Genomic DNA, 22,653 nt, shown 5'->3' with positions numbered 1-22,653 from the left:
CCTTACTTTCATTTCTTCTTATTTATTTTGGCCTAGAATACCTCAGAGTTTTATATCATGAAGATTTAGTTGAAACAGTTTTTAAATCTTATGAAAACATGCCCAAGTGATAATTCACAAACAAAACCCAAACAAAACCCATATATGTATATATATATATATATATATATATATATATATATATATATATATATATATATTTATTTATTTATTTATTTATTTTTTTTTTTTTGTTGCATTGTGACATTATGCTTAATTGTCAATATTTTATATCGTAATGTGTCCATTATGTAATGTGTCCATTTTGGTAATAGTCCTCAGTGGTGGTTCTCATTACTGTAATATACAGAATTTATTTTTTCACTGATATGAGCCTATTCATATGAAAATAACGTGACTGTGTGCCAACGTTTTTGCAAAGTGACATTACATGGTACATTACCCGTATTGTGCCAGTTCCGAGGTTTAGTGTACACTATGTTAAAAAAGATAAATGTTCTCCCAAACAGATGTGTTTTTTTATGGTTAATGCTCTGTCGAGTTTTAAATAAAAAAAATAAAAAACCTACCTTCCTACCCTAAATCTAAAACCTAAACATAACCGATAGTGGCATTAATGCAAATCTGAGATGAAAAACGCAATTGCTGAAGCAACCAAGTAAATTTATGGAGCATCTTTAACACTTTTGGTTGACATGTTAACTTCCACACTCTTCAGGACTCGTACCCCTGTTCTTCAGGTTGCAAGTGCAACAGTCTATCAGTTGAGCTACCACGAAAATTGATTTCGCCTAGGGCCCCCATATGCTTAGAAATGACCCTGCTTATGTTCATTTCACCAGGAAACTGCTATGAAACGTACAACGAACGATATAAAATAATTTGCTATAAAAATGTAATGCTATATTTTTCTTCATAGTGCAGTAATTAGAATATGTAAGCATGTCACACCCCTAGTTCTCTTTAATAAGTCCAAAGCATGATGCTATCACTCATTACGAGAGACTAAAGGAACACATACTTTTAAAAGACACCAGATAGACTGTTTAATTATGGATGTTAACCCCTGGGCAGTGTGTGTGTGTGTGTGTGTGTGTACATGTGTGGATGTGCGAAAGTCATTAATGAGTTAAGAAGTGTAATTCTCTGTGTGGCATTTATAACTTTTGCAAGATCAGCCACCAGATCCCTTTTTGCTCCTCGACAACATGTCGCCAAAACAACTACTGCAACCCCCAGGTGCCCCTTCTGAGCCATCTCCTTTTTCTTTACACTTGACTGGATAGAGAGCAATCTCTCTGATAGAACACAGCAAGTGTTTTATTTTTTTATTTTTTTATGGATCCTTTTCTGATGGCAAACATACTTATTGTGGTGTCCCACAAGACAGTTACTTACGTCTACTTTTATTTTCTATTTTACAAATTATTTACCGTATGTTGTTGATTATATATAGTTATGTAACAACCGAGTTAAAATAAATAAATAACAGTTGAGTTGCAAACATATTGGTTAGAAGTAGAACAAAGAAATGAATACTGAGTATAGTTATTTTTGGTAACAGGAATATTCTCACCAAGGCTGCTGATTTGAATTTGTCTGTTGGTGGTATTCCAGTGGAACAGGTTACAAAGGTTAAACAACTGGGGGTGAAACTTGATAATTGTTTTGTCTTGGTCTGATCATTTAGATCAGATTGTATGCATGGCATTGCTGTCTCTAGGAAGTTCTTATATATATATATATATATATATATATATATATATATATATATATATATATATATATATATATATATATATATATATATATATATAAGCTATAAACTTTAAAACCATAAAACTTTATATATGCTATAAAACTATAGATATAATGTTCACCATATGACCATAATGTGGAAAAAGTATTTATTTATTTATTTATTTATTTATTTATTTTTTTTTTTTTTTTGGTGATTTGAATATAGGAGTTTTATTCTTACTTTTGTAAGAATATGTTATATTATATATACAGTGCATCCGGAAAGTATTCACAGCGCTTCACTTTTTCCACATTTTGTTATGTTACAGCCTTATTCCAAAATGGATTAAATTAATTATTTTCCTCAAAATTCTACAAACAATACCTCATAATGTCAATGTGAAAGAAGTTTGTTTGAAATCTTTGCAAATTTATTAAAAATAAAAAACAAAAACAATCACATGTACATAATTATTCACAGCCTTTGCCATGACACTCAAAATTGAGCTCAGGTGCATCCTGTTTCCACTGATCATCCTTGAGATGTTTCTACAACTTGATTGGAGTCCACCTGTGGTAAATTCAGTTGATTGGACATGATTTGGAAAGGAACACACCTGTCTATATAAGGTCCCACAGTTAACAGTGCATGCCAGAGCACAAACCAAGCCATGAAGTCCAAGGAATTGTCTGTTGACCTTCGAGACAGGATTGTATCAAGGCACAGATCTGGGGAAGGGTACAGAAAAATTTCTGCAGCATTGAAGGTCCCAATGAGCTCAGTGGCCTCTATCATCCATAAATGGAAGAAGTTTGGAACCACCAGGACTCTTCCTAGAGCTGGCCGCCTGGCCAAACTGAGCGATCGGGGGAGAAGGGCCTTAGTCAGGGAGGTGACCAAGAACCCGACTGTCACTCTGACAGAGCTCCAGCGTTTCTCTGTGGAGAGAGGAGAACCTTCCAGAAGAACAACCATCTCTGCAGCACTCCACCAATCAGGCCTGTATGGTAGAGTGGCCAGACGGAAGCCACTCCTCAGTAAAAGGCACATGACAGCCCGCCTGGAGTTTGCCAAAAGGCACCTGAAGGACTCTCAGACCATGAGAAACAAAGATTGAACTCTTTGGCCTGAATGGCAAGAGTGATGCCTGGAGGAAACCAGGCACCGCTTATCACCTGGCCAATACCATCCCTACAGTGAAGCGTGGTGGCAGCATCATGCTGTGGGGATGTTTTTCAGCGGCAGGAACTGGGCGACTACTCAGGATTGAGGGAAAGATGAATGCAGCAATGTACAGAGACATCCTTGATGAAAACCTGCTCCAGAGCGCTCTGGACCTCAGACTGGGGCGAAGGTTCATCTTCCAACAGGACAACGACCCTAAGCACACAGCCAAGAAAACAAAGGAGTGGCTACGAGACAACTCCGTGAATGTCCTTGAGTGGCCCAGCCAGAGCCCAGACTTGAACCCGATTGAACATCTCTGGAGAGATCTGAAAATGGCTGTGCACCGACGCTCCCCATCCAACCTGATGGAGCCTGAGGGGTCCTGCAAAGAAGAATGGGAGAAACTGCCCAAAAATAGGTGTGCCAAGCTTGTAGCATCATACTCAAAAAGACTTGAGGCTGTAACTGGTGCCAAATGTGCTTCAACAAAGTACACTATATTGCCAAAAGTATTCGCTCATCTGCCTTTAGACGCATATGAACTTAAGTGACATCCCATTCTTAATCCATAGGGTTTAATATGACGTCGGCCCACCCTTTGCAGCTATAACAGCTTCAACTCTTCTGGGAAGGCTTTCCACAAGGTTTAGGAGTGTGTTTATGGGAATTTTTGACCATTCTTCCAGAAGCGCATTTGTGAGGTCAGACACTGATTTTGGACGAGAAGGCCTGGCTCGCAGTCTTCGCTCTAATTCATCCCAAAGGTGCTATCGGGTTGAGGTCAGGACTCTGTGCAGGCCAGTCAAGTTCTTCCACACCAAACTCGCTCATCCATGTCTTTATGGACCTTGCTTTGTGCACTGGTGCGCAGTCATGTTGGAACAGGAAGGGGCCATCCCCAAACTGTTCCCACAATGTTGGGAGCATGGAATTGTCCAAAATCTCTTGGTATGCTGAAGCATTCAGAGTTCCTTTCACTGGAACTAAGGGGCCAAGCCCAGCTCCTGAAAAACAACCCCACACCATAATCCCCCCTCCACCAAACTTCACAGTTGGCACAATGCAGTCAGACAAGTACCGTTCTCCTGGCAACTGCCAAACCCAGACTCGTCCATCAGATTGCCAGATGGAGAAGCGTGATTCGTCACTAAAGAGAACGCATCTCCACTGCTCTAGAGTCCAGTGGCGGCGTGCTTTACACCACTGCATCCGACGCTTTGCATTGCACTTGGTGATGTATGGCTTGGATGCAGCTGCTCGGCCATGGAAACCCATTCCATGAAGCTCTCTATGCACTGTTCTTGAGCTAATCTGAAGGCCACATGAACTTTGGAGGTCTGTAGCGATTGACTCTGCAGAAAGTTGGCGACCTCTGCGCACTAAGTGCCTCAGCATCCGCTGACCCCGCTCTGTCATTTTACGTGGCCTACCACTTCGTGGCTGAGTTTCTGTCATTCCCAATCGCTTCCACTTTGTTATAATACCACTGACAGTTGACTGTGGAATATTTAGTTGCGAGGAAATTTCACGACTGGACTTGTTGCACAGGTGGCATCCTATCACAGTACCACGCTGGAATTCACTGAGCTCCTGAGAGCGGCCCATTCTTTCACAAATGTTTGTAGAAGCAGTCTGCATGCCTAGGTGCTTCATTTTATACACCTGTGGCCATGGAAGTGATTAGAACACCTGAATTCAATTATTTGGATGGATGAGCGAATACTTTTGGCAATATAGTGTATTTAGCAAAGGCTGTGAATGCTTATGTACATGTGAATTTCTTAGTTTTTTATTTTTAATAAATTTGCAAAGATTTCAAACAAACTTCTTTCACGTTGTCATTATGGGGTATTGTTTGTAGAATTTTGAGGAAAATAATGAATTTAATCCATTTTGGAATAAGGCTGTAACATAAAATGTCAAAAAAGTGAAGTACTGTGAATACTTTCCGGATGCACTGTATGTTAAATTATATATATATATACTGGCAGCCGAAAGTTTGGAATAATGTAGATTTTGCTCTTATGGAAAGAAATTGTTACTTTTATTCATCAAAGTGGCATTCAGCTGATCACAAAGTATAGTCAGGACATTAATAACGTGAAATTACTGACGTAATTACTATTACAATTTGAAAAAAATGTTCAGAACTTCTTAAACCACTTCAAAGAGTTCTTGTATAAAAAATCCTCCATGTTCAGCAATGACAGCTTTGCAGATCCTTGGCATTCTAGCTGTCAGTTTGTCCTGATACTCAGGTGACATTTCACCCCACGCTTCCTGTAGCACTTGTCATAGATGTGGCTGTCTTGTCGGGCATTTCTCATGCACCTCACAGTCTAGCTGATCCCACAAATGCTCAATGGGTTTATCCATAGATCCATAACACTCTTTTTCAATTATCTGTTGTCCAATGTCTGTTTCTTTGCCCACTCTAACCTTTTCTTTTTGTTTTTCTGTTTCAAAAGTGGCTTTTTCTTTGCAGTTCTTCCCATAAGGCCGGCACCCCTGAATCTTCTCTTTACTGTTGTACATGAAACTGGTGTTGAGCGGGTAGAATTCAATGAAGCTGTCAGCTGAGGACATGTGAGGCATCTATTTCTCAAACTAGAGACTCTGATTTACTTATCTTGTTTAGTTGAACAATGACTGACGAGTTTCTAGAGAAAGCTTTTTTTACCATTTTTGACCTAATATTAACCTTAAGACATGCCAGTCTATTGCATACTGTGGCAACTCAAAAACAAACACAAAGACAATGTTAAGCTTCATTTAATGAACCAAATAGCTTTCAGCAGTGTTTGATATAATGGCAAGTGATTTTCTAGTACCAAATTAGCAATTTAGCATGATTACTCAAGGATAAGGTGTTGGAGTGATGGCTGCTGGAAATGGGGCCTGTCTAGATTTGAAAAAAAAAAAAAAAGACTTTTTTCAAATAGCAATGGTGCTGTTTTTTACATCAGTAATATCCTGACTATACTTTGTGATCAGCTGAATGCCACTTTGGTGAATTAATGTACCAATTTCCTTCTGAAATGGCCAAATCTGTACATTATTCCAAAATTTTGGCCACCAAAATTTACAAGTGGTGTAATTTTTTTTTTTTTTATGTGGACCCCACTAGCGACCACTTTGTGGAAGCTAATTGGGATCTGAATAAAGACTAAAAAATACACTCATGATAACAAGCACAGGAGACTGTAATTGCTGTGTAGCTGAGAGTGTACAACCTCCTGTCTTGAAGTTCTTCCACAGGCTTATTAAAACCAACTCAGAGCACATCTCTGAAATGTACAGCTTTTCACTGTGGTGATCTAACACTGGCGCCCATTGTCAGTGGTTATCTACCTACTTTGAAAAAGGTCCTCTGTCTTAAAGGAATCAGTTCACCCTAAATGAAAATCCTGTCATCATTTACACACCCTCATGTCGCATATTGGAATAGTTGGAACGACATGAGGGTAAGTAAATCATGACTGACCTTTCATTTTGGGGTGAACTATCCCTTTAAAACTATCATCTTTCCTTTAAACAAACACTTTCATAAGTCCCTGTACAATTTGCAAAATTGGCTCCCATAGCACTTGTTACTTTTCTGGTCATGTAAGGTTACAGTAGGGCACTATGCTATCTTTGATGCCATTTACTGCATCAGTAATAGAGACTCTGTGATCTAAATGTTGTATTTCTGCTACATTTGGGCCCCTCGGAGACCCATCATGGTGTTTGTTAGCTCCACTGATGGATCATTAAGGCTTTTAGTCGACCAGATCATTTGTTCTCTAATGAGAGATGGAGAAATGCGAGCCCTGATACTCATCAATGATCAATGTCTTCTCCCTGTTTTAACTGTATCTCTCGTTTTCGGTCTCCCCCCCCCCCCCCCCCCCCCCCCCGCTCTCTCTCTCTCTCTGTCTCCTTATCTTTCTATCAGAGATAAAAGCGGAGTTCGAAACGCTTGGGAACAATTAGCCTCACCCCTCTAATCAAATCTCTCATGCGTGGCTCTTTCCACCTCATTTTCATAAAATCTTACTAATATCCCAAACCATGCATCACATTAACACTACCCCCTCTTGTCTCTTCCTTTCTGAATTTTCATGTGCCTCTGTGAGTAACCAGCTATTGCGTCTTTAATGCTCTTTCATTTTAGACTTTACTGTAGTCAAATCTTAATTTGCATAATATTCATCCTAAATAGTATTCAAGATTAGGATAAGTGCATCCAGAATCATAGTATGCTGAAAATTGTAGGACTATCTCGAAGCTGTATGCTTGCCATAACATTTCCCATGGATTTTCGAAGTATGCATGCTTGTTGGACTACTCTGTGCATGCTTTTTGGGGGTTGATATTGCGCACAATCCCTCGCGCTATAAAGAAGATCACATTTTCAGTAGAGAAACGGAAGAATGCAAGGGTGAAACTGCCACAGCAGTTTCTGTATAAACATCAAAGTTGAAGTGGAGGTGCGTAATTTCTGTGTTGCATCAACAAACGGAATTGCACAAATTATCACTGGTTTTAAACACTTGTACCCCATCTTCCATTGGCTGTACAAACAGATAGTCCTGCCCAAACTCATTTGCTGAGCTTTACATTTATAATTAATTTTAAGTTAATTAGTTAGCTAGATGCTAATATTTACATGTCAGTGCAAGCAGTATGCAACAAAGGGTTTTGTGGTGTCATAGTGCCCCAATATTAATGTACAGGGGGAGTTATAATACAACTAACAATATAGTTGTATCTTTTGTTGTTGATTTCAAAGGTCGTGTGTCTAATCAAACTTTGGTGGTTGCCGCAAATTCATTTGACCAATATTTGATATGTGCTTTCCCATTATTTTAATGCAGAATGGAAGTACGTGAATTGGAATTCATCCACGGAATTCTTTTTCCTTCACAGAGCTAAAACTTCCTCCTTTAAATTAGAGAAACCAGAGAGGTACTGCAAACTGTCAGCCCAATAGATCATTCTGACAGTTTAATTTTAATGCTTGATTATCATTCCATCATATAATTGTATTATCCAACCGTTCAATTAATTTGGCCTATATTTACACCAATGATTAGGATCAGAATCGAAACTGTAGTCTCTGGCTTTGTATGTTGAGAGTAACTGTTCAGGTAGCTCTCCTGATATTCCTTCTTCTACAAGAGTAGGGCACCAATCTGCTCCAGGTATCTTCCATTAGACCAACATGAATCTACCATGGACCGTATGTGATAATGGATGAATCTACATAGAATGACAGGACATGATTGTGTTGTGCGTTACGAAATTAGTCTACACATATAGGCATTGTGCATTGCTGAAAAGACCATCTTAAACCAGAACATCTCATTCAGATTTTACATGGTGTTGCTGCAGTTACTGCTTTTATTTAGGTGGTTAATCCCACCATTCAGATGTGTATACATTTTGTAACTTCAGGGAGACAGTTGTTGTTTCATTGTTGCATGGAGTGTCATAGGTTATCCACATTGCACAATGTTTTGAAGATGTTTTTGATGGGATTGGGGAAGATTTTATCTCTTTGTAAGTTTTAAAGGTGCTAGATACAGGGTCAAACATTGAGTGAGATATCAATTGTTGATATTCTTAGAAGGCCATATCAGATCAGCTGGAAGAATATGGTGGAGGGTAATGCAGGGCAAGATGTGTGGGTGTTTTTTAAATAGCTGGTTGAAAGCAGAATTTTAAATATTTCAAAATGATAACAGATTATGAAGATTTCTTGAGACAATGTGTTTACAGAGATGCTCTTTGTAAAGTGGTTGAAAAAACATTGGTTGGGAAAATTTCTCACTAATACAGTACTACATTGACATCTGTTTGAGGTCTGTTATTAGTATACATGTTGTTTAATAGTCTTTGAAATGTGTGAATACATTGTGTGAGGAGATTTTCTGTTAACTGATTTTTAATAAAAGTGTTTTTAAAACTAAAAAAGTGTAATTCTTCCCTATTAAATTCTCATTATCTCACTTTCTTTGTGTCTCTTTGCAGATGATGTTCCTCCATACTTTAAGACAGAACCGGTACCAAGTCAGTTGCATCTGGAGAGGAACCGGTTGGTTCTGACCTGTATGGCCGAGGGTAGCTGGCCTCTGGAATTTAAATGGATCCACAATGACACAGAGATCACTCATTTCTCACTGGAGTACAGGTCAGTGTGTTGTGTAATAACACACACACACACACACACACACACACACACACACACACACATATATATATATTATTTTAATTGAGAAAAATTTTGATGTACATTGGATAAGAACATTTCATTTTGTTTCCCGGATGCCTTGCTTCACTGGGAGTATGTGAGAGCTTTGAGTGCTTTTTCCATTGAAAAAATTATCAGATTAGTAATGGTACAGCCGACTTTCAGTAAATATGTTTTTCTCCCTGAAAGCCCAGCTTCCCTATATGATGATTGGGAGACCTCACAAATGGGCGTGGCTTTGCAACAAATGGCCAATATAAAACAGTGATGTTAGTTTACCAATTATATTCTTGTCTTTTCTTGCCCAAACCAGTTGAGCGCAAGCCACGGCCTTATTGAAAACTACCGGCAGGCTTATCTTACTGTTGGTCGGCATCGGATCCATTCAGTCTTTCTGGAGTCTGAACTATTCACACGGGAGTGTGTGATTGAGATAACCAATGAAAATTTTCCTGAGGGTTTAGTCATGACTGCGGGGCGTGGTTTGCACTCAAGTGGTTTGGGGGGGAAAAATCATGTATGTTGAAGCGACATTTCCATCTCAGACAAAAGCTATCTTTCCCTAGCTATGGCTCTGACCAAAATGATAAAATGTTAGTTTTATTAGGTAATATACCTATAATAGAACTTCTCCTCTCCTTGCAATTTGAACAGCAAAAATGTGTTCACACACAAATAGTTTCATCTTTATTTTCTGAGGAAAAGATCCAAAATAATTATACAATTTGGAAAAACAAAAATTTGCATTTAAAAACAATTGTATCTGCCATCAAATGTACTCAGGTCATCCAATTAAGAGTTTCATTTAATTAACTATCCTCTGAATATAATATAAATAAACTCTGGAGCTGTGGTGAATGGAGTTTTAATTAAAAAGATAATGGTGACTGATTACACTGAGGAACAGGATGAGTCTAGATGAGTCTAGTGTGCTGCCCACTATGTTTTCTTCGGGGAGGTGGACTTTTTATTTTATCTCTCTGCATCTGAGCTACTTTAAGACCTTGCTGACAATGACTGCATTTACTTGCCCTTGAAATTAGATTAATATTGAAACTTGTCCACATTATGTATTGGAATTTAATTGTAAAATTATATTCATGTAAAGAGTAAGTGTGTTTACAGTAAATGCACATTAATGCGCTGATAACTGCCAAAAATCAGCTTATTGAAAAAATCTGAAAACGCATGAACCGTGTTTACATGAAATTTGAAATCAGTGATTATTCTCTGTTTTTGATGTCAACACTTAAATTGTTTTATGACCTTAACACGATATAAGAAAACCATTTAAGGATTTAACATAATCTTACAAGTTGTCAGCTGCATAATCGGTGTAAGAACGTACATATGAACGCGCTCATTGTCTTAAAGTCTTAAAATCTTCTAATCGTTTACCGGTCTCTGGCCACTGTATCTGTACCTTTAATTTACACAAATAGACTCAGACAAATTATGATTATTAAAATGTTTTAGAGTGAGCGAGAGATTGTAAAATCAGACACATCTAGAGGTCAAGGTGTCCAGTGACATTGATCACAACAGAACCTCACAAGTTTTCTAACTCACAAAAGCTTTTCAGACGTATGTACACACGTGTTTGTATGGGATATCTCCTGTGTCATTGGTGTGCTCCCCTATGACAGGTGAAATCATGTGAAAATGTGTGGGTCAGCAAAGCTCTATGGTAATTTGGCCATGGGCAGTTGTCTATGCAAAGAGAGAGAGAGTGAAGAATATAAATCCAAGCTCTCAAAATGACCTTTCCTTCCTTAGCCCCCTGGTAGATGTAATGTGTACAGTATGTGAGACTCTCATACCCAAAGGAGCCTTTCCCAAATGAGACAAATCAATTGTTGTCTGGCAGTAGTGTTGTTCTCTAATGCCAGCTCAGCTGACTCTGCTATTGTGGCACTAATGACATCAGCTTGCCCGTGCATCTGATGAGCTCAGTTGTTTTATGTCTACTTTGCAGGATTAAATACTACATGTAAGAAAAATAATACTGTATGTAACACAAACTACTCTTAATTAGTGAGGTTGGTAAGTTGGTCAGCTGGTTGGTCGGTTGGTTTGTCGGTCAGTTGCTTGGTCAGCTGGTTGGTTGGTCAGCTGGTCGTTCAGTTGTTTGGTCAGCCAGTCAGTTGTAAAGTCGGCTGGTTTGTCATTCAGTTGCTTGGTCATTTGGTTGGTCTGTCGGTTGGCTGGTCAGTTGCTTGTCATCAGTCAGTTGTTCGGTTGGTTGGTCGGCAAGTTGGCCAGTCGGTTGGTTGGTCGAATGTCATTCAGTTGTTTGTACAGTTGGTCATTTGGTCAGTAGTTTTAAGTCTCTGTTTGACACTGCCAAGTAATTTGCAGGATTAAATACAACTTGTAAGAAAAATAATACTGTATGTAACACAAGCCACCCTTAATTAGTGAGGTTGGTTGGTCAGTTGGTCAGCTGGTTGGTCAGTCGGTTAGTTTTTCCATCAGTTGGATGTTCAGTTGGTTGGGCGGTCGCTTGGTCATCAGTTGGTTGGTTGGTTTTTCAGTTGGTTGGTTGATCAGCTAGTCGGTCGATTGGTTGGTCAGTTGGACAGATGGTCTTCAGTTGGTCGGACTGTTTTATTGGTCTGACGGTTGTTTGGTCATTTAGTTGTTGGTCAGTCAGTTGTCGGTCAGTAAGTTGTTCGATTGGTTGGTCGGCCAGTTGGTTGGTACTTGCAGGTGTGTTTTAAGGCCATTCTCACTTTTCTCACTATGTTATATCTTGTTCCTTTTTTTTATTATTTTATTTATTTATTTATTTATTTGGTTCTTTCATGTTTAAATCTAAGTAAACAAGTTTGACTCTCGCTGCAGACTCTGATACCATATTTTCACATTAAGAGACAATTTCATGCTGGATCTGCACGTATTAACTTGAGTTCAGTGCAGTAATTTGCCTTGACTGGAGGTTGGCAGGGACAAGTTCTCACTGAGTGTTCTCATTGAAATTTAGTGTAAGATCTCAAATACAGTTAGCCTATGCCATTGTCACATTTTTCTTGTAAGGTTTTTTTTTTTTTTTTTTTTCTGGAAGATAGTGTCTGCTAAGAAAATTAATATAGAAATGAGGGTCTAACAGTCTGAATTTCTTACAGTTCGGTTTGCATCATAGTTCTGTGGTCACAGTTTCGGTTTATGTAAATACTTGATACAGTATGTCACTGTTAGTGGTGTTCCAATTAGGAAATTTGTGGATGATATTATTTTAACACTGTGACTGATTTATTTTTCATAGAGCTTCTTTTACCATACTTTTACAAGCACTACGGCATGTGTGGAGGTGAGGGCGTGGTCGAGCGCCCATCTGGTGAGAGAGAAAGCGGAAAGGACATCCTCCTGAGATGAATTGTGACTAATTACCCTTTCCATGTTCACAGTGAGTGTCGGGGGAGATAAAAGACGGCCCAGTCCACCAAAAGAGGGAGAGAGTGCCCAGCTGAGAAGCTGCATGTGTGTTGGCCACTGCCGTTGATCTTTTATATTGTAGAGCCTTGAGTTTGTGTGTCTGTACCGTTGCGCTGTGAAGCGAACGAGTTTTGAGTTGATTAAAAGACATTCCTGTGTTGGAATTGCCGTCACCTGCTTCCTCCTTTTCTGGATCATGGCACCAGCATAACAGATGTTCGTATCTGGATCAAAAGGAGGAAGCGGGAGATGGCGATTCCAACACAGGAATGTCTTTTAATCAACTCAAAACTCGTTTGCTTTACAGCACAACGGTACAGCTTCACACGCACTCAAACTCAAGGCTCTGCAATATAAAAGATCAACGGCAGTGACCAACACACATATAGCTTCTCAGCTGGGCTCTCTCTCCCTCTTTCGGTGGACTGGGCCATCTTTTATCTTCCCCGACTCTCTCTGTGAACATGGAAATGGTAATTAGTCACAATTCATCTCAGGTGAACGTCCTTGCCGCATTCCCTCTACCCAGACGGGCACTCAACCATGCCCTCACTTCCACAATGCGTTTTAATGAAAATTGTTACACCCCTTACAATGTTTTAACATTGTTTAGTCACCATTTGACCGGTGTAGATAGCATTTGATACATTAACTATAATCTACAGTGATCAGAAGTATTTGGACACTTTAGCTACACTTAAAAATATGAGTTTTGCATTAGATAAAATAAAAACCAAATGGCCTTTATGGAAAATAAAAAAAATAGCTTAAGCACACTTTTCAAACAAATTTCGCACAAAAAAAAAAAAAAAAAAAAATTAATAAAAAAAAAAATTGGACACTTTCTGGTTCTCAAACGTAAGTGGAGCATGTTAATGTGATGAACTATACCAGTGGGAACTGTCTTCATACATCCACTAAAAATTACCTTGGCACCAGCTGGTTAAACATAACTTTTAAAATGGCAAAGAAACATGAAGTCAGTTCATAGTTCCAAGAACATAGTCTAGCTGTCATGATTCACTGTTGTTTATGTTGTGTTTCTACCCTGTCATCTGTTCCTCCCGGACTACATTTCCCATAATTCCCTGCCCTCATCACTGCCAGCTGTCCTTGAATATCTTCATCTGTGTTTCAATTACTCATTAGTCTTTGTGTATATAATGCACTGTTCTTTGTCAGTTGTTTTGTGTTTTGACCACCTGTGTATACCTGTTCCTATTGTGGATGTTTCCTTTGTTCCTGTGCTCTCCCATTGTGGTTGTTTACTTTGTTCCTGTGTTTTCACCATTACTTTGACTTTTGTTTATTTTATTAAAGAACTGTTTCACCGCACCTAGATCCAGCTCCTGTGACTTCCTTTCAAACGTTACTCTAGCATCATTGGTTTGCTGCCACTTGGTTTGATGTGTTATCTAATGCAATAAAAGTCATACATTTTTAAGCGTGACTCTGTATGTGTCCAAATATTTTGGGGGTCCCTGCAAATGCTCATCATTTCACACTTCATTTACTGCCCTCCAGGAAATGAATAATCATTTGAAAAATAGTTTTAAAATCAGTCATTCGTCCACAGTCGAAGAAATGTACACTGTTCTCTGCTACTAAAATAATTTGTGCTTCTCTAGTGTTTCTGTAAAACTCTCTCTGCTCCTTATCCAAGCAAACACACTTTTCTTATTTCAAATTGCCTGCCGTTAGTGTAACCATAACCACTACTGCCACTGTTGTTTGGTTACTGCAAGGCAGTGCCATTCATCAGTGATATGCACTGATTATTCTATAGCCAGAAGTTATCTGAACTTCCTGTTTCTTCGCCTGCAGACCGAGACGTGCAGCATTTCGCTCACAGCGAACTGAATCACCTGCAGTGTATGCCTGTAGAAGATGCATTTTTTTAATTTCTTTTGCCTGTAACCACAAGTTGCCAAAAACACTAGAGCAGAAAAAGTGCTGTATTGCTTTCTTTTTTGGATGTAAACATTTTGCCTGGTCTGTTGTAGCACTGGCTAGATTTTTGTGACCTGATACCAATGCATATCACTTACTGAGCAGTGCTTTAAATCCAGACAATGCTAAGGAATTACCTTCTGTACCTAAACTACGACAAACAGCAATTTATTTATTTATTTATTTTTTCATAATTTTTTTCAGTTAGTTATACAATGCCGGCTTTGTAGCATGAGTGTGTGCTTCTGTCTGGCTGTACATTTGTGAGTAAATTCTGTATGTGAATTGAAGCAATTTAATCGGAGATGGTCCAGATCTACCCAAAGTTAAAAGACATTAGATCACCCTGTTGAAAATACCAATATTGATGGTCACCAGCATACATTATGGTGTGTTTTGGATGCTGGTGTCCCTACCAGGTTTCTTAACTAGATTTACCAGTCTCATCAAAATGACTATAGGCTGGCTGACCAGTATTTTTGTTAGTTAACAATGCTATGCTTGTTCACCAGTTAGACTAGCACCAAACCAGCATAAACCAGCTTGAACCAGCTGTATAATTTTCATTATTCTAACATATGTTGTGTGACAAAACTTTTGTAAATTACTGGGTGGTAAATGATTAGAGAATTTTCATTTTTGAGTGAACTATCCCTTTATTGTCATCTAATGTTTTGGAAATATCCAATATTTTGTCTATAATAACATGTTTATAGGTAATTCATACTGGAAAGTAAAATATATCATTAAAATGAAACTTACAGCAGTTGAATGCAGCAGTAGGAATGTGTTTTCCATTTTAATTTTACATCCTTAAATTCAAATTATAGTTACAATTCAGATTCAAATTACAATTCAGGAAGTGAATTCTCAGTTCAATTCTGATTGTGTTTATGGTGCAATACATGTCAAGCTTTTTTCAGTAAATCCCTACCAGCTGATGTGCTCTTGAGAGTTCTTTAACCTCTCCAGGAGTCTGACAATATAATTTATCTGATGTAAATGCATTTTATTTCTAGAGAGGCATTAAAGAATTCACAGAAATACTGAAGTGGACAGTGAAGGTCTTCAGTTATTGAAATGGGCATATACTTTCTATTGATAAGAGTTGTAGCTTTTGAAGCAAACTAGTATGCTAAAGTTTCTCGACTGGGAACTTTTTTCTTTGACATCTTTGAAGAGTTGCGCAATTGCTCTTGCGGAAATGTTAAAGCCACAGTCATGGACAGCCTGACCAGCGACGGGTTGCCAAGGCAACATCAGAAAAGACAGGTGACTGTTTGTCACCCATCTCAGTCGGGAAGCATTTGAACCTCATCTCTGGCTTTTTCGCTCTATCGCACGCCTTTCTCTTCTCCGTAAACGGAAGGCTAATTAAAGGGGACCTGACATTATGGTCTGTTGGCTGGAACATCAATCAATCAATGTCTTGAGCCCCAGCCCCTACTGACTCTCCCTCAACCTGCTGCACAGGCTCGCAGCTCTTTTAAAGGTTAATTATATTCATTAGAGAAAGAAGGGATGGGGGAAAAGATAGAGAGGAGGTCACCCTGAATATGTGGTGCTGGTGGCAGGATTTGATTCTTCATGGAACTTTGCAAGTTTAAACTCAAAGCCAAAAGCACCACCTGTCAGAATATGTATCTCTCTGCTTAAAGGAATAGCTCATGTAAAATTCTGTAATTATTTACTCACCCTCATGTTATTCCAAACCTATATGACTTTCTACTGTGGAACACAAAAGCTGAATTTTTGAAGAATATCCTGAGTTACTCTTTTCCATACAGTATAATGAAAGTGAAAGTGGACTGGGGTTGTTAAGCTCCAAAATGACAAAAAGAAAGTACCAAAAAAGTATCATAAAAGTAGTCCATATGACTTTAACACTAAATTTCGGTCTGCTTCTTATACAACATTTAGCTTAAAAGTCGTATAGACTACATTCACTACTTTGGACTACTTTTTTCAGTGATACAGTTTGATTTGTGATCAAATCATTTAGACGGTTGTTCCGAAATGAATCAGTGATTCATTGAAAAGATCTGACTCAAAAGAAGGATGTATTCCCAAATCAAACTGATCCGTATCACTGACACTGATTCAGTTATCTGGTCGCAAAGAGACGGTAAGATCGTCTCTGAATAAAGACTTTAATTTGGGTCTGTTCCTAACACAAAGCTATCATATGTCTTCAGAAGACTTAGAATATAGTGTACGAGTCCATAGGACCAGTTTTATTGTTCTTCAGTCCTCATTCACTTTTATTATTTTGAAAAGCCCGAATATTCTTTAAAAAAAAAAAAAAGAAAAAAGAAAGAAAGAATATGTTTTGGAATGGCATACGGGTGAATAAATAAGACAGAATTGGTCTTTTTTGGTAAACTTTTCCTCAACTCAGACCCAAGTACCACCGGTCAGAATTTCCCCCTATTTTTCACTTGTAGAATTAGCTGTATGTAGCATGTACGGCATGCACTGATAAAGTCAGTCAAATGTTTCAGGGCATATGTGTAGCTTTTCCTCGCTATCACACTAAAAAGTATACCCACCACCACCTCCCAAACGTCCTAATTAGTTCATTAGCGCTAATATACTTCACACAAGAAGCAATTTACCATGCCTGGCAGGAAATGCAACTTGCTAACCTCATCACTAATATCATCTGATACTTCATTTTAGTCTGTTAATAACAGCTCTCTTCAACTCCTGCGTTCTAACAAGACACCTGTCATTCAAGCCCTACCACTCTATTTCACCACTCCAGGCATTTACGTCCACACTCACATGATTTTGACTCTCTCACAGCTAGGCTAAACTGTCTGTAGTCAGTGTGGGTATAAATAAAAGGTACAGCTGATATGGACTGAAGTCTATTCTGATAGATCTCTATGCTGCTTGTGTCTGACATTTGCTCAATGAAGCTCAAGCATGTTTTGAAATTAAAATATTTTTAATATTAAGACCCGTTAGAGTAGATACACAGTACACCTCTCTTTGCATTATAAACATAAACATTGACATAGGCTTGTTTTTCCCAGTGAACATAAGCTTTTATAGTAGCATTGTATCTGGAAAAATTGCCACCTATATGGCAGTGGTGGAACTATTCTTTTGCAGAAGATATAGAGTAAATGCTTCATTTTTTTGTAAAAAAAAAAAAAAAAAAAAAAAAAAGAATAATAGAAATACATATACATTGTATATGTTTAAAACAAATACAGAATTCTAGTATATATTTTAACATTTACATTTATGCATTTGGCAGATGCTTTTTATACAAAGCGACTTACAGTGCCCTGATTACAGGGACAATCCCCCTGGAGCAACCTGGAGTTAAGTACCTTGCTCAAGGACACAATGGTGGTGGCTGTGGGGATTGAACCAACAAACTTCCGCTTATCAGTTCAGTGCTTTATTCCACTACACCACCACCACTCACTTTTAAAAGATTTTTATTTCAAAATATAAATGTCCACTGTTCAATATCTGTTCGGCAGATGAAAAATGAGCGGAAAATCCCATAGACTTCCATTGAAAAGTTCCCCACACATACTGTATCTAGCTATCATAGTGACTTAGAGATGATCTTTTTTGATTTATAGTAGGCCAGTAAGCAACCATCTTACAACCATTTAATAATGCCCTAGCAACGCTCTAGTAATTGCCTAAAACACCGTAACATTGCATAAATACAAACAAGTACTGTATCATAAAAATATAATACATTACTTGGTTGTGGAAAATCCAAAGGCATTTTGACCAAATACAAGATATGTTTTTCACTTTTAACTCTTAAACAGGTCAAAAATTACCGAAACATAAATGGAGGGTTAAAAAATGGGTCAATTTTGATTTCAAGTTGATGCGTATACTCACATGTAGTGAAGGTATTAGGAAAATATTTGATATTATTTACTTGATGGTTACACCACTTGATATTTTTAGTCAATAAATATGAGTTGAAAATGGTATGTTTTTTTTTAAAAAAAAAAAACATAAAAAATCAACATAAATACAAAGATTTAATTTTTAAGAACTTTGCACGTGTGCTTTGAACCAGATTAAAGGGATTTTAAAGGGATAATTCACCCAAAAATGAAAATTCTGCCATTAAGCGCATATTTCTCTTCTCTTTCATTCTATGGAAAAAGAGTGCATTCAACACTCATCAAAATGTATCCTATTGTGTTCCACGGAAGAAAGAAAATAATACAGGTTTGAAAGAATGTTAGGGTGAGTAAGGATGACAGAATCTTCATTTTTGGAAGAACTTGTTCATCATCTTGGACATCCTTGGAAAAGGAGGCAGGAAATTATTGGACATAGAGAGAATGACTGGAATTGGGACATGTTGCAGTTCAGATTTGAACCTGTGCCACTCACATGAGCACCACAGCTCTAATTTTAACTCTTTTTGATGATGATTATTCTGTTGCTGTTTCCCATGTCTTATAATAAATTTACATTGAAGGTTTATGCCCAACTGGTGTAAATTGGTCAGTTATTGATATACTTTGAGTGGCAGATTTTAACGTTGCCACTTTCCAGTTGCAAACTTTATAGCCACACCACTGACCTTCCAAACTGCCTCTGGATAATCCATCACTGTCCTCTTGGTGTCTCCCTGCTTTCATGTCTTTCTTTTTCTTGTTTGTTCTCTGTTTCTTGTTTTTTGATTCTTCACATTATGTTGTCTCTTGACTCTCATTCTCTTTTTCTGTCTGTCTCATTATCTCTCTTTCCATCTCTCTGTCTCTCATTCTCTGTGTCTGGACAGATCTCTTTACCGGCTCTACTCCATTGTTTGTATTGATTGCCATCTGAAGTCAATGGCTTTTTAAAGCATCTAGATCGAAACAGAGTGTACTCCTCATCTCCCTCTCTTTCACTCAACTTCCTTCCTTCTGTCTCTCTCATTTCTGTGCTATTTCATTCTTTTATCTCTCTCATCATTGATCCATGAGGTCTGGGATCATTCCAGTCAAGTAATGTGTGGCCCAGGGGCCCTTAGGTCATTTTAATTTGGATCCAGGTCAGTTGAGCTGAGAGAAGATGTGGTTTGTTTGGATTAAAACGTTCTTCCACTTCACAATAAGAAATAAATTAACTTAATGAGGTTTTTGTAGGTATATACACTGACTCTGTGTGATAACTGGTGTATTTACCAAAGCCATTATTGTATACAGGTCAAAGTACAATATAAAACTTAACTGTATAGTACACCTTGTCCTAATTAGACACAGCTTGACAAATTTCCAGAATCAAGTCTGTTGTCTGTTCTCAAGTTTTCAAGTTGTTTTGTCTCTTAGTCCAAGTCTGTTAGCTTTGAAGCCATAATGTCCTCCTCCTCCTATAAGTTGACAAAAGTGTATTTTAGAATATATTTCAAAGGAATATTTTGCCCAAAAATAATAAAATATCTCATCATTTACTCACCCTCATGCCATCCCAGATGTGTATGACTTTCTTTCTTCTGCAGAACACAAACAAAGATTTTTAGAAGAATATCTCAGCTCTGTAGATCCACATAATGCAAGTGAATGGTGACCAAAACTTTGAAGCTCCAAAAAGCACATAAAGGCAGAATAAAAGTAATCCATATGATTCCAGTGGTTTAATCCATGTCTTCTGAAGCGATCCGATCGGTTTTGGGTGAGTACAGACCAAAATATAACTTCTTTTTCACTAAAAATCTTGACATCAGCAGTTGTGGCAATCATTATTTCAAGCTAGTTTACACTTAATAGTTGAGCTTGAAATCATGATCATGCCTAGAGACTGTAATGGTGAGATATACTGTGAAAAAGGAGTTATATTTTGGTCTGTTCTCACCCAAAATTTATTAGATTGATTAAGAAGACATGATTAAACCACTGGAGACATATGAATAACTTTTATGCTGCCTTTATTTATTTTTTTATGTTTTTAGAGATTCAAAGTTTTGGTCACCATTCACTTGCATTGTGTTGACCAACAGAGCTGAGATATTATTTCACAAATCTTTTTTTGTGTTCTGCAGAAGAAAGCAAGTCACACATCTGGGATGGCATGAGGGTGAGTAAATGATGAGAGAATTTGGGTGAACTATTCCTTTAAGGGACAAGCCCTTCAAAATCTAATTTTCGCCACTAATAATTTGGCAATATTGGCTGATAGGACATAGGGGGACTTGGGCAGATGGATTTACAGCTATTTGGACATAGTTTAATCTTATCCCATTTACACTTATGAACTTCTATAAAAACCAGGGGCTGCCAAATGTATTTTCCCATAGTCATTGTGTATGTTAAAGTGCCACCTGCTGAAAAGGACATGGTATTGCAAGCACATTTACATTCTGCACTGAAGCAGAGGAATTCAAGGTCATCATAACGATATGGGAATATAGAGAAAATAATTTTTCTATAGCTGTATTTTCATTCTCTCTGGAGTGCTTCAGGAAAAGATAAGGAACATACTTTGATATGAAAAGGAAAGCGCTCTCAGCCGTGCTTGGGTTGACAGATTACAGAGATGTTCACTTTTCGAAGGACATAGGCTGACAGATTGAATGAGAGTTGTTGATCCATATAAAATATACATATACAACACTTATGAATCACTTATGTCATTACATGATGCTTGATATACTGTTTATATTTGATGTACAGTGTGGTCCGTCTGATACCACTAGTGAAATGTTTCTACTTTACATTTTCTTTATTTATTTATTTTATTAAATGAGGAGAATCTTATCATTACAAATTATATATGCCGATTCTTTCATTTAATTTCTATTAGTTTGTGCAAAATGATGCAAACATGATTTGATTTTCATCTCTCACAGGTATTTGATACCATCTCTGGACAGATCGCACGCTGGCTTCTATCGGTGTATTGTGAGGAACAGAGTTGGAGCGTTGTTACAGAGGAGAACCGAAGTACAAGTAGCATGTGAGTAACCATAGGAACCCTCAAGCACTTTGGATTTGTGTGTCTGCCGGCCCTTGTGTGAGTGTGTGGTCAAATTATGACCTTGTGTTGTGTGTTTCACAGGCAAAGTATCTGTCGGTAAGGTGATGTTTCACCTGTTTCATAAAAAAAAGAAAAACTTCTCTCCAACGCCACAGCTGCTCCACTCTAACTTCCTCATTAGATTGATGTGGATGTGGTGGTGACCAATCACTTCCCTCTCTCAGAATGTAATTAATTCCTCCAATTTATAACCGATAAAGCGCTTGAACTGATTGGCAAGTCTCTGGTGCTTCAAGCCAGATTTAAGTTTCACTGCCCACCACTGATGTACACAGAACGGCCCTGCCACTTTCGTTCACAAATCAAAAGGTGCCCTTTTAAGCAGAGGTGCCTTAAAGGGTGCTGAGATTTAAGAGGTGATTTTACTACAGCCCCTCCACCCCCCACCCCACAAGTTCTGTGTACCACTAAAAATTTTCAGTTTTCAGCCATTATCGAAGTTTGATTTCCCTTGGTTAGTGCAGCGAGAGTCTCGATATACCTCCGACAAATATGGTGATTCAAACAGTTCCCCTTAAATCAGTTTATATAACAGTTAGTTCCAGTATTTGAATCTGATTGGATAAGAGGTGGTCTAAAAGTGTTGATATTTTGTTTGTCTTTTCTCTCATTCGGAATTGCTTGCTAAGGGTTTCTTAGTGTGATGGAGCCCGAGCCAGCGGGAAGTGGGAATTGGAAAACCCAACAACAATATATACTAATCAAAATTTAATTATAAATAAATAATAATTAATAATAAAAAAAAAAATATTAATAATAAATAAATAAATAAAAATAGAGCAAAATAGAGCTGTTGTTATATTTTGGAGCTGAAAGGAGGAGGAGGTAACCCTAACACACAGGCGGATGCAGTTAATGGCAAGTGCAGATCATTTTGAAATGAATGGATAAATGGATAAATATTGAAGGAATATTTCGATTCGGTCGATTAAAGGAAAAGCTCATCCAAAAAATGAAAATTCTGTCTTAATTGTCTCACCTTCAAGTCATTTAAAACCTGTATGACCTTAATTCTTTTGCAGAACACAAAAGGAGATTTAAAGGTTTTAAGGAATTTTGCATGCCGTCTTTTCAATACATTGGCGTTAATAGGGACTCACTTTAAAGCTTA

At 37.8% G+C, this 22,653-nt stretch overlaps 1 protein-coding gene across 1 annotated transcript in view; it reads left to right on the top strand.

Moving 5' to 3' along the window:
- Positions 1 to 22,653, top strand: part of LOC127423650 (protein sidekick-2-like) — a 431,227-nt gene that overhangs the window by 321,778 nt on the left and 86,796 nt on the right. Inside the window, exons 2-3 of the mRNA XM_051668153.1 lie at positions 8,924 to 9,083; positions 21,355 to 21,461. Coding sequence (XP_051524113.1) covers positions 8,924 to 9,083; positions 21,355 to 21,461 — 267 coding nt within the window. The remainder of the gene's footprint in view (positions 1 to 8,923; positions 9,084 to 21,354; positions 21,462 to 22,653) is intronic.

This window comes from Myxocyprinus asiaticus, chromosome 32 (assembly GCF_019703515.2).
Source record: "Myxocyprinus asiaticus isolate MX2 ecotype Aquarium Trade chromosome 32, UBuf_Myxa_2, whole genome shotgun sequence".
Lineage (NCBI taxonomy): Eukaryota > Metazoa > Chordata > Actinopteri > Cypriniformes > Catostomidae > Myxocyprinus > Myxocyprinus asiaticus.
This window is presented reverse-complemented; position numbering and strand designations above follow the sequence as displayed.